Source organism: Chamaea fasciata, unplaced genomic scaffold (assembly GCF_029207755.1).
Source record: "Chamaea fasciata isolate MVZ Bird 193981 ecotype frontalis unplaced genomic scaffold, bChaFas1.0.hap1 SCAF_5, whole genome shotgun sequence".
NCBI lineage: Eukaryota > Metazoa > Chordata > Aves > Passeriformes > Sylviidae > Chamaea > Chamaea fasciata.
This window is the reverse complement of record NW_027094090.1, coordinates 39,152,559-39,165,847: the sequence shown is the minus strand read 5'-3', so window position 1 is coordinate 39,165,847 and position 13,289 is coordinate 39,152,559. Positions and strand designations below refer to the sequence as shown.

The 13,289-nt window shown below is 35.6% G+C and overlaps 1 protein-coding gene across 6 annotated transcripts in view; it reads left to right on the top strand.

Moving 5' to 3' along the window:
• Positions 1-13,289, top strand: part of PPP1R12A (protein phosphatase 1 regulatory subunit 12A) — a 113,362-nt gene that overhangs the window by 83,341 nt on the left and 16,732 nt on the right. For 3 of the 6 annotated variants that reach the window (XM_066183300.1, XM_066183302.1, XM_066183301.1), the window contains exons 12-19: positions 5-127; positions 1,473-1,634; positions 2,088-2,264; positions 5,853-5,943; positions 7,395-7,592; positions 7,769-7,937; positions 9,353-9,471; positions 10,137-10,202. In XM_066183300.1, the coding sequence (XP_066039397.1) occupies positions 5-127; positions 1,473-1,634; positions 2,088-2,264; positions 5,853-5,943; positions 7,395-7,592; positions 7,769-7,937; positions 9,353-9,471; positions 10,137-10,202 (1,105 nt within the window). The remainder of the gene's footprint in view (positions 1-4; positions 128-1,472; positions 1,635-2,087; positions 2,265-5,852; positions 5,944-7,394; positions 7,593-7,768; positions 7,938-9,352; positions 9,472-10,136; positions 10,203-13,289) is intronic. The other 3 variants (XM_066183303.1, XM_066183305.1, XM_066183304.1) reach the window with 2 other exon arrangements.

Below are 13,289 nucleotides of genomic sequence, written 5' to 3'. Positions count from 1 at the left end.
ACAGGGATTCTTCTGCTAGTTCAATACGTGGTGGCAGTTCCTACACCAGGAGAAAATGGGAGGAAGATGTCAAGAAAAACAGTTTGAATGAAGGTCCTACATCATTAAACACAAGTTATCAAAGAAGGTGTGGGATTTTCTCTTCTTTATTATTTTTAATCAATATAGCCTTAAAAGTTAACAAGTACAGAATCATTTTGTGAGGACAGTTTAAAATTGAATGGTGACATTGCCCTGTTCATATGGAGCAATGCAATCATTGTGCTGGTTTTAAACATGCAGTTGTATGCTGATGCAGTGGTTGTTCTGATTTTAAACTATGTAATTAAAGTTAGATACTTTCTTTTTCTAGTTTGGGGTTCATTTGACCGTTTCCAGATGAGTTCAGTAGTAAGAGATAATTGTTTAAAATATTACAATAGAAATAATTCTGCTTGATATATGAAAAGGGGGAAAACACGGTTGTATTCTGGTTAATGCATGACAGTCTTGGAGGTGTTAGACTGCTGTTCTTGATTGTAAATTATAGCCATACCTGTGCTGAGTGTCATCATCATGGAATACATAAAATTTATTTGAATGCAAAGTAAATTATGAAAATATGAGAATAGTTCTCAGTGTGCTGGTTCCTAACTTGCAGAATTTCCTCAGGAGGAATCATATGCTACACATATATACATCTTTAACTTTGCTGCTTTGTGTAGTTTCAGTGTAGCTATTTGAGTCAAATTCTTCATTGTAATTAATGGGGCAAAAATAGCTAAAATGAATAGATCAAAGAAAAGAGTCAAATAACTAAGCTGCATATTGGTACGTGCTTCTGATGTACATGATACATTCTTGGTGTTTTTTGAGTCTTGACATTGATATTATCAGTAACCAGGCTATCTCATACAGCATAATGCATATTTATTTCTTGTAAACTACTGGGTCTGCTTTATAACTTGAAGAGCAAGGGAAGAACCTGAGGGGGAGGTTATTCTTCCTAGGAATGACTAAAGATTTTTAAAAAATGGGCCAGTATATTTAATTGCTTTCAAATTATAAGAGGAGTGATATTGATGACATTTTCTTTCCTGACAAGCTGTGCAATCAGGTTCTGCATTTTCTGAGGTATTCAGTGTGGGTGAAACAGCAGTTTAAAAATGGGACATTGGGGGCCCTATATGAATACGTTAGTAGATGTGATCAAGACATTCTTACATAAACGAGTGAGATTCCATTCTTTATCCTCTTTGGTGAAGAAATGGTCAGGACTAAGGGACACCTCTGCTGCCCTCCGAAGTCATAAATTAAAAGTCCTAGCCAAGGGAACAATGCAAAAAGTACTTCTTTTGCACCAGAAGTTTCCAAGACTCAACCAAGGCACAGAATACATGGACAGAAATTTAATAGATGATTCACAGCTTGGCGATATTTTAATGAGTAAATATAAGTAATAAATGCAGCCATTGTACATGTCTCTCCTTCAGTGGCTCCTTTGGTAGAAGACAAGATGATTTGATAAGTTCTAATGTTCCAAGTACTGCATCAACAGTTACCTCTTCTGCTGGTCTTCAGAAAACGCTGCCTGCCAGCACAAACACTACTGCGAAGAGTACAGCGGGTTCTACTTCAGCAGGTGTACAAAGCAGGTAATGGCACCTGGACGTTTTCTTCCTTTTTTTTTTTTTTTTTGTCAGGTCTACTGTGTGCTTATGTATGTGCATGCGTTCTTGTTTAGTAGATCCTGGGGCTCTGGATTTTTTCACTTTCCTGTTAAATTTGTTTTGATTTCATACAATTTGGCTCAAAAATTGTGAATGGCTTCCTACTGTAACATGAAAGCCATGTTGGTATAAAAGAATAAATCAAATGTTAGAAGGGTCTGAAGAATAAAAGTTCAATTATTGTGAACTGCTAATTCTTAATTTATTCAATTTCATAGCTCAATCTGGGCTTTCATAGTAGAGACATTTCTCAGTTTGCTTCTTTAAAAAAAAAAATCCATCCCTCAATTTACATGTTATTAGTTGTTTAGTAAAGTGCTTTCATTGTTTAGCTGTTTCCTTTTCTCTTTTTTTGTGTTGCTGCTTGTTATGCTGTAGTACCTCAAACCGTTTGTGGGCTGAGGATAGTACTGAGAAAGAAAAGGACAGTGTTCCTACAGCAGTGACCGTTCCTGTTGCACCATCTGTTGTAAATGCTGCAGCCACTACCACAGCCATGACTACAGCTACTTCTGGCACTGTGTCCTCAACATCAGAGGTCAGGGAGAGACGGAGGTGTGTAAAGGTCCTAAGAGTAACGTTGCTCTTACACAAAATTATACTTTTTTTTTATTGTTTAAAGGAATGTGTTGGTTACCACAGATGTGAACAGTACAGTGTGTAAAGCAATGTTTTCTTGCTGTGTATTGAAACAACTGGTACCTCAGTTTATCTAAGAGCTTAGTACTAGTAGACACCATTCATGAAATTTGAACTTTGATATTGTATGTTTTTGACTGGCCTTGGGTTCTCATATGGTGTATGATATTTTCAGATTTATATTTCTCTTAACAGATTAAATGAGACCTCTTAAAAATACCAGTAATGGAACTCTGTAAAAACACTGAATTAAAAATAATAAAATGAGTAATTAATTAATTAATTGCTACAACTACATTACTGCTGATTGAGGTAGTGTACCATTGGCAGTATGCTGCTAAGTCAGAGCATAGCATTTTTTCAATCATTTTGTATGCCTGACATTACTGAGAAGAGAGTATCAAACCAAACACATTCTGTTTATTTCATTGCATGATTTAGGATCTCCTCTACTTGAAACAGTCATACAATTTTAAATGCAATGCTTTAAGAGATACTCAGTATGAAGATTGAGTAAGAAGCTGATGTAAATCTTATTTTAAGAATATGGTGGGGGTTTGTGTTTACAGTTATATGAAGGATGAGTTAAGATTGGTGTATATTTGTTTCCATATAGGGTTGTTTCCTTCTATTTATGGAAGCAAATATAAGATTTCAAAAGATTAGTTATTCCTGTTATCTTTCCCTTGTTCTTCTTTTTCTGGATATTTATAAATGTTTATCCTTTAACCTTCCTGCTGAAATGCAAGTTCAGATTTCTGTGTTGCTCCTGTAGTAGTTCCAAAATGTACTTTCTGTATCAGTGCCAGTTATGTGTATCTCTATATGTTCACGGAGGTAATGAAGCTGTTCCTTATTACAGAAGAAAATTGCATTGTTTTGGTTCACTTAAGGCAGCAGCATTTAAAGATTCCTTATAGAGGTCTAATTAGGCTAGTCTGTTTTCTGTAGTCTTCCTTCCTACCCAAAAATGACATGAAAAAACTTCTATGATATGTGGATTATGTTTTTATTATTCCCCACCATGATTCAGGAGGGGTCCACATGTGCTAACAGTCCATTTCAAGAATTACTGTAGTCAGAACCTGCATTTTCTATAGTGAAATTTGAACCAAACCTAACAAGTTAAAAGCATAACCAACAAAATGCACGTTTTCTCAAAAATAATTCAAAGTAGTTCAAATTCTAAAATGCAAATGCTATTTCAGTCTTGTATCAGCTAGAAAGGCAAGGAAAATTAGGATTAGGCTTTTGCTGTCTCGTTTGCTCCCACTAGTGTGTGTATACCAATGTGCATATACTACATATGTTTTAGATACCTGCAGTTGGCCTGAAATTCTGTGGTTTTCTCTGACTGGGCTGATTGTGCAATATACCTTTGCAGATGCAGTCTGTGGCATATTAGCATATCCATGAATCTTAGAAATCAAAATTTGAATAATTGCTGCATGCATTTGAGAATGTTGTGCTCTAAATATGGGCACAAGCATATCTATCTGTATATATACAGATAGATATGTGTGTGTATCTACATATGTTTCTATGCACATGAAAAAATAAATGTATATGAAATATTATATACTGTATATTTTCTTAAGTAATGAAGTTCGTTAATCTGTTTATAGACTGAAATTGTATATTTAGAAAGTATGTTTGGAAAAGTATTTCAAAGGTAGTTGAAAAGTAAAGATATATCATAATGTACTTTATTAATGAAGCATGTAATGGTGCATTCTTTTGGAGTAGCTGAAGAAGTTATATCCTTTATTTTTAGGATTGGTTTAGAGAAACAGGGAAGGAAATAACAAACTTGAGTCTCTAGGTCTTTGTATCATGAATAATGCAGCATAGGTAGCTGTGTGTGGTGCATACAAAGGGTGTTAGGGAAGAGCACTTTCTACTCTTGACTGGAGCTGCAAAGTGCGCCTGAAAAGTTGAGACTTCATTTTCTTTTAGTGCAATTTAAAGTATTTCAGATTTATTGGAAGGTGGGTGTAGGTACAGCAGTTACTAAAAGGCAACTTATGGGAAACAGTTTGTAGCAATTTTAAACCCTAATGATGACACCTGCTCTGCAGTCAAGCTCTCCTGGATAGGTGGTGGTTCAGGTCAAGTTAACTTAAGCAGCCTCACAAGCACCCTTTTCCTTATGTGGATACAGCCTAGAGCTTTTGGGAAATGGAAAGTCAATCAAAAATACTGTTTGCAAGAGACCCGGATAAGGAAATCAAATTTACATAGTGTGGGGTTTTTAAGATACGCCGTAAGATGGGAGTTGTTTCAACATTTTTAAGTATAGCAATTAGTTGTTAGGTATTTTAATGGGGTAGTGCAGAGGTTGTAATCCATAGGTATGTGTAAATGAAGTTTTAAACTCTTATGATTGTTTCAGAACTCTTTATAGCATGTGCTAAGGCTACCAAATATGTTATTAGGTGACCAAACTGCTCGTTCCTTACATAGATTATTTAGGTGTTAATAGCTGATGGCATAATCACTAGCTATTTATTGAATCCTTAGCCAGTGATTCTTAACTATCCTTAACCAATGATAAATAAAAAGAGACAATCAGAAAATATTGTAGAATCTGATCTAAAGAAGCTCAGAGAGGTTTTAAGCAGCCTTTAGAACCCCTTTGATATCACATTTTTCAAATCTTTTTTTTTCCACTTTTTTTTAATTTTTAGTTAAGCCAAGGATTTAAAAACTGTGAAATTATAGCAGCTTCCCAGAATATTCTGCCATTGAAAATCAACAAATGTATTAAAAACTAATAATTTCTTTAATTATGGGTTTACATATATACAAATATATGCATTTGTGCATGTATGTATCTCCTGTTGGTTTTTTTACCTGTTAAGTGGATTAGAGAATTTTTTAAAAAGAGTCCAGACCTTGTATGTCTACTCTAGTACCTTTTTTCTTTGATTACAATTACCTGCTTATTCTGCAGGATTTCTGTGGATTTCATGAAGATTTATTTTTAAGCTCATTTTTTTCAAAGGGACTTGAATTACTCAAAACGTAGATGATTCATATGAAAATAGGGTCACCACCTCCTCAGGGATTCTTAATTTCTGGTGAAACTGATGATATCATTCGGTTTTCTGCATTAAGAGTACATTTGGCCTTTTCAAAAGCTTACAAGTTATGCTAAAAGTTAATATGCACATATTTGATGTATAAATGTCTAACTGGCTGAATCTCTGAGGTCTTCTAACCCTGTGTTATAACAAAAGAGCTGAAGTTATATTTATAGAAAATGGTAAAAAGAAATCTAAATTAAGCAGGAAATGTCTGGGTGTTTTAATTGAGTTCTAAGGCTGCTGTCTTGATGAATAAGTAGATCATCAAGATTACATAAAATGTATTCTGTCCTATATAGTTAAATATTTTCTTCTGACTGCCTTGATTTTCAGTCTGTCATGTTGGAGCGGGATGTTGACCATTTAATAAATTTGTGCAAAAATTATGTGCCAATTTTGTTTGTAATTAACTCCTTAGATCATACCTCACTCCAGTACGGGATGAAGAGTCCGAGTCCCAAAGAAAAGCTAGATCCAGGCAAGCAAGACAGTCTAGAAGATCTACACAGGTATAATATTACTAAAGCTTCTACATTTTTGGAAACATACCCATAACATCATTCTTGAGAAAAACAGGCATAGCATACTGCATTTGCATCCATTTCTAATTATTTTTTTTCTCTGCATGAACTATTGTAGATAATATGATTGAGCTGATCAACATATGGATAGCTAATAAGATTCATGACAGAACAAAATACTTTTAATCTAGTTTCTCTGGAGAAGGAAAAGTACTAAAAGAGAGTTTATTACATGCTAATAATCTACTATCTGCTGCATGTCTCCTTGCAGCATTTCTCTCTCTTAGTTTACATACTGATGTATTTGGAAGTTCTTTCCAGTTTTTATCCATATTTATCAACAGCTAGCAAAATCCTATCATAGGGACCAATGTGGCAGTAGCAAAACAGAGTCCTCTAATGGTACTTGAACGCTCTTTGGGCAGTGGAGCAACTACCAACCACTGTCTGCTAGCAAACTGAGAACAATCAGCAAATAGTCCCTGAATAAAACAGCACAAAGAAATACTCTAGCCGTTGTCGTTACCTGGTTTTAGGCTGAGTCCATAGCTACATTGCTTACTGATGTTGCTTTCAAGTCTCTGCAGCTTTAAACCCCTTTAAATACTTTTGGTTAGCTTTCCTAATGAGAGATCTGTGCGGCTTGTAACAACTTCATCATTCGGGGGTTATTTTTACTTCATAATACTAATTCAGAGCCCTGAATGATGGTCAGACTACAGGCTAACTATTGCTGAATCTTTACACTGAAGAAGCTACCGGGAATTACTGGATTAAACTTTATCAACACTAAAAGCACTTAAATAACTGATAAGATGCAAAGTTGAAGAGTAGATTACAAAGTGTTTTGAGCAATGTGTCACTAAGATAAATCAGCTGAAAAGCATAGTAGAGAAAAGCTGTCTTCATAAAACTGTTTGCTTTCTGAGCTAATTTCAAAAAAAGTTTTTAGGGTAAAAATAACAAGAGACTTTTTAGTGTGATGACCTAAAAATCCAGTTGCGAGGAATTAATTTGTAAAGTATCAACATTTCTGAAAATAGGACTATTACAGTTTTAGGATTCTTTCAGAAATGTTTAGTATGCTTATGATCATATTCAAAGTGTCTGTTGGATTCTTAAATTATTTCTATAGGATCTTCTATGCTATCTGTATTTACTAGTTCAGCTAAAAATTGGCTTGCTGGAGTGTCTGTGACAGTAATGTGATCACATTACAACAAATACTTGCCACCTATCAGAGAGATGTTATGTTTGGTTCCAAGATTCAAAGGAAAAGCTTTATTGGTAGAATACATAGGTAATTTTTTTTTTTTTTTAATAGATAGATTTAATTTTCTGAAGTTGAACGTTTTCTTTAAAATATTTATGTAATGTGTTCATCTACATTAATGTTAATGTTATATTTAAATGCTGTTTGCTGACTGCTGTTTTCACAGGGCGTAACACTGACAGATCTTCAAGAAGCTGAAAAAACTATAGGAAGAAGTCGTCCCACACGAACCAGAGAACAGGAAAATGAAGAAAAAGAAAAGGAGGAGAAAGAAAAGCAAGACAAAGAAAAACAAGAAGAAAAGAAAGAATCTGAAACTAAAGATGATGATTATAGACAAAGATATTCCCGAACTGTTGAAGAGGTATTTTCATGATGAGTCTCTTTAGGTAGAGAAATTATATGAATCTTTACTCCAACAATATTATTTCAATTTTGGTACTACTGTAAGAATCACTTATAGAGTTAAATATTTTCATATCCCATGGTTTGTATTTGTTAATCTTGGTAAATTAATTCTGCCATTTTTCTGTTGAATAGCCGTATCATCGCTATAGACCAACTTCAACTTCAACTTCTTCATCGTCCACCTCTTCGCTCTCCACCTCCACTAGCTCTTTATCAAGTTCAAGTCAGCTAAACAGACCAAACAGCCTTATAGGTATAACTTCTGCCTATTCTCGGAGTGGAACAAAGGAAAGTGAGAGAGGTAGGAGTACTGTTTATGAAGGGGTTTTTTGTTTAGTTGACAAAGGGCAGCTTACAGTTCTAGAGGTATTTCAAAATGGGATGAGATATATAAGACCACTGGGGATGTACCTTCCTCAAATCTTCTGTAAGAAATTTCAAAACTTCCGTACAGAGAGGAAAAAAGATTTTCTGTATTTGGTGGTTTTTTGCAGCCATTTGGTTTTTTTCCATTGTGGGTCACAGAAATTTCAAATATACTCCCATAAATATTCACAGAATGCTTTAATTTCTGCTTTAACACAGCAACTATAATTCAATACTGTATTGCAGGGTCTAAATACTTGCAGGTATTAAGAAGGAATTTTACTTGATTAAATAATTGCTAAATAACTAGGGGTTTGTTTCAGTCCTTCCACATGGAAGGACGGGAATGATGTTTTATTTCTTTAATGATTGTTCCATAGAAAAGATTTTCATTGGTAAATATTAGCTACCACAGGTTCTATTTTTTTTCAAGTTAAAACTTACGGAGGAGAAATACACTACCATCTGAAATCCCTGAGGTAAAATCCTAGTTTATTAAATTAGGAAAGGTGTATGCTCATCACAAATGTATTTCCTGTCTTTCTTATTTAATTCTTGGTTCACTCTAAAGTGTTTGTTTGCCTCTGAAGACTAGTGACAGTAGTTATTAATGATTAGTGATTGTTCTATCTGAACTCAATTCTGTGGTTTCTTTATTTAGTAAAAGAACATCAGGCTGAACAGACTGCATGATAATAAGTAAAGAACTTTGATTTGGGCAGGTTTGTTTAATTTTTTTTGCACAAATTACTTGTTAACGAATAGGAGAGCAAACATAATCCTGAGTTGTTGCATCTATTTTGAATTGCAGTTGTGTTTGTTTTAAAGAAAAAGGACATCTGTTATACAGCCATAATCTAATCTAGGAGGTCCCAGTTTATTCTTAGAGCAAAAATGGAGAGGACTGTGATGAAATGGAGGACTCTAAGGAGAACTTTTAAAAGTTGGGTTTTTTTTAACATTGCATCCTTGATGTGTGCAAAAAAAAAAGCTTGTTTGATGAAGAATGGTAAAGAATTATCTTCTCTTTTTTTGTACTTTCATACATCTGCTGATACAGATGTTTCAATAATTACATGACAGTTTTGAAAACTGAATTGTAAGTCCAAGTTGTATTGTATTACAGTTACATTAAGACATTTTGTTTAGATAAAATTAATATTTACAGTATTTTAGAGCTATGTGTTTGGGGGAGTGTATATTATAGCAAACCCTGTATGTGGTAAGCTCTTCAGCGAATTTATTTCAGGTAAAAAGAATTTATTGTGAGCATTTTAAAGACTGAGAAGAAGTATTTCAGAAAATTAGATTGTGTCATAATTCAGTGAATGAGAAAGTTGTTATTAACAGAAGGGGGCAAAAAAGAAGAAGAAAAGGAAGAAGATAAATCACAGCCTAAGTCTATAAGGGAAAGACGGAGACCAAGAGAAAAAAGACGATCTACAGGAGTTTCATTTTGGACTCAGGATGTAAGTAAACTTCATTTGTAGCAAAATAAAATGTGTATGGTGTTCTACTAAAATAGAGAATTGTTTAGAGTAATACAATATGTAACTAATTGTTCTAGAACAAATGCTTTTCAATTTAAATATTCTTTCTTTTTGTTTTGATGCTTTCAGGAGTAAAATCAAAATTCAGTTTTTTCAGTTAATACTGCTAACAAAAATTCTAGAACACTGTAGTAACCATAACTTAACAGGAATTAATCATAATCTAAGGAAAAGAAATAAATTATTGAACAAATGTTACCTACTGCATGCATACCAAAGCTGTAAAAATGAGACTCTTTATTTGGTACATTGCAGGTATATATGTACGTAGCAACTTAAAGAGCTGCTGTCAGATTAGGAAGAATATAGCTGATATTTCAGACTATTCCTTTTCCCTTTTCTTTGTCATGGGATCCATATGTAATGTAAAAGCCAGATTTTCATGTGTCAGATGCAAAATTGTTTCATCTTCTTCTTGTACTAAAAACATGCACCTGTTTCAGAATTTTCTTCCTATGTCCTGTGTATTCTCTGTGGAATAGTCTGCTGCTCTTGTATTTTCATATTCAAAGTGTAGAATGCATTAAAATGTTGCTAAGCTTTCAACAGTTTAATTATTTTTCCTCTCCCACCTTTTTCACCAGAGTGATGAAAATGAACAGGATCACCAGTCTGATTCAGAAGAAGGAACAAATAAGAAAGAAACTCAGGTAATTTAAGAAAGATAATTTGTTCATTATTTTTTTAGAGCTACATTTTGATTATAAAATTTTTGTTAGAGTTGGATTTACCTCTCAATAGTGGCCATAACTAACCATTTTGTCTTCCATTCTGATTATGTAGAGTTAGGTCCTGGAAATGTAGATTAGATTTTTGACACAGAGGTCAGGGACATGATGCAGCAGGTTACTGGAGCAAGCATTCAGTTTCTACCCAGCAAAATCTTTTATTTCACCTGCATTGTTATTTTCAGATAAATTACGTCCAGTTAGTTACATGCACTAATTAAAACCTTTGAAAATTAAACCCAGTGCTGTCACTATTACAATTTAAAAATTATATGAGAAGTTAATTTAAGGAAACACAGAAAGTTAAGGAGCGCAGTGTATGTAATTTCTTCACTGAACAAAATGGTTTTCTGATATTCTAAGTGAATATTATTGATCCTGATGAAAAGTCAGTGGAAAACAGTATAATAGGCTTGACTTGATGGGAAAAGTCCTTAAAAACAGAATGGCGTTTGACAGTGGGGTGAAGAGTGTTAAAAGGGAATTAGATACATAAGCTGGGCTGTAAGAAGAATGTATTTCTTTTGACCTAAACCATGGAGTAACACACTACAGAATCAGGTTCCTTACTTAGGAATAAAACTCAAGTGGTATTTCTTTCTTTTAGTAAAAGCTTCCATTACACGTCTGTTAAATATTTTAGTTAAGAGACTCATTCTGTGTCATTTTGATTTGCTGTATTTTTTTATTTCTGTGCCACATAAACATAACTGCATAGTCCTGTTTCCTTTCGTCGTAGTAGTAGATATCATTATCCTTAGATCTGTAATTACTTCATATTCTGTTCTGTAGAGATTAATTTTGGTAGATCATGCTGTGTGATGCTTCTGATAGAATTAATAACATTACAGTGAAATAGTGCTAAATCAGTCCCAAAATTATGATTATTATTAAAAGGGTTTGTGTGTTGGGCTGGAATGGTGGAGAGTGTAGAATTGACGGATGAAGAGTTCTTGGACAGGTGCATTTTTTGCTATGTGCCCAGGCCCAGAGAATGGTGATGAAAAAAATTCCATCCAGCTGGCACCTGCTCATGAGTGGGATTCTCCAGGGTTCAGCGTTGGGGCCAGTCCTGTTCAATACTTTCATCCATGACCTGGCTGAGAGAATCTAGGCAACCCTCAGTCAGTTTGCAGGTAACACCAAGTTTGGCAGGAGTGTTGATCTGCTGGAGGGCAGGAAGGCTCTGCAGAGGGATCTGCACAGCCTGGATCGATGGGCCAAGGCCAGCTGGATGAGGGTCAGTAAGGCCAAGTGCCGGGTCCTACACTTGGGTCACAACAACCCCATGCAGTGCCACAGGCTGGGGACAGAGTGGCTGGAAAATGCCCAAGGGAGGAAATAGCTGGAGATGCTGGTGACAGTGGCTAAACATGAGCCAGCTGTGCCCAGGTGGCCAAGAAGGCCAATGGCATCCTGGCCTGGATCAGCAATAGTGTGGCCAGCAGGAGCAGGGCAGGGATTGTTCTCTTGTAACTGGCACTGGTGAGGCCACACCTTGAGTCCTTTGTCAGGTTCTGGGCCCATGACTACAGGAAAGACACGGAGGTGCTGGAAAATGCCCAGAGAAGGGCAGCAAGGCTGGGGAAGGGTCTGGAGCACAAGTCCTATGAGGAGTGTCTGAGGGAGCTGGGGTTGTTTAGCCTGGAGAAAAGGAGGCTCAAGAGAGACCTCTCCCCAACTCCCTGGAAGGAGGCTTTAGCCAGGTGGGGACTGGTCTCTTCTCCCAGGCAATCAGTGACAGGACAAAAGGAAATGGCCTCAAGCTGAGCCAGGGAGGCTCAGGCTGGACATGAAGAATTTTCTCACTGAAAAGGGTAGTGAAGCATTGGAACAGGCTGGCCTGTGAGAAGCTGTGGAGTCACTGTCACCGGAAGCGTTCACGAAACAAGTGGATGTGACAGCGCCATGGTTTAGTTGCCATGGTGGTGTTCAGTCAAGGGTTGGACTCAGTGATCTTGGAAGTGTTTTCCAACACAAATGATTTTATGGTGAAACACCAGAACAGGTTGCCCAGAGAAGTCATGGATGTGTTTTGGGTGTGTGCTACAGAGAAAATTAGAGGAGAATAACAAGAATGATTTCTAGCCTGAAAATGTTAAGGAATCAGAAAAATCATTATCTTACTCATGTCAGAAGTTTCCGAAAGAACTGTCTTGTAAGATTTCAGTTTGTGCTTTCTTGTTCTTCAGGACTCTTGACTCCTTAGATGATCATCTGTCCTTAAAGGAAAGCTATTAAAGAAAAGTCAGACTTTGCTAAGCACTTCTGACAGTTTGAGGTTATTGTCTAATTTTGTTTAGGCTTTTTAATATTAAGAGCAGAGAATTTTTTGAAGTGGCACAAAAAATGCCATGTTGTTACTTAAAGGAAATTGGTATTCCTGCTAGAAGAATAGTCTTAGAACTAAGTTGTAGGATAGCCACTTAAAAATAAGGAAATTGGATGATTTCTTTGGTAGATTAAGTGTTTCTGTGAAGCTAATTTTTAAGTATGATGCATTGCAAAAAACCTCTAGTAATTTGAATAGATACTGCAACTGTGGTTAGGTTATACTTTATGGACTAACAAAGGCATATTCTACAAAATCTCTTAATTCACAGCATTATTCATGCTCTTGACAGAAAATAGTGATATTTTATTAGGGGTGGTTAGGCTATAGCATGTACCTTTGATATCCTCTGTGCTAAGGTATCAAAGGGGAATTGAGTGTATTGTGGAGAGTGTGGCTGTTTACCTATGTACATTGAAAAAATACACAGTTTCCTTCTATAAAAGTAAACCAAGCAAGCCACATCAACCCCCCCAGAAAACCACCTATGGGGAAGGCTTCAGCCACTGCTAGGTGAATAACATTGGAGGATGTCCAGGGGGTGATACATCAGTAGAGTTTCTTGACTGAAATGTCTTCACTCAAGATTGGAATAATAATTGGAAGAAATTGTGAATCTGTATTGACCACCCAGAGGGGAAAAAGGTTTGTATGACTGATGTAATGCTTGGAGAGCA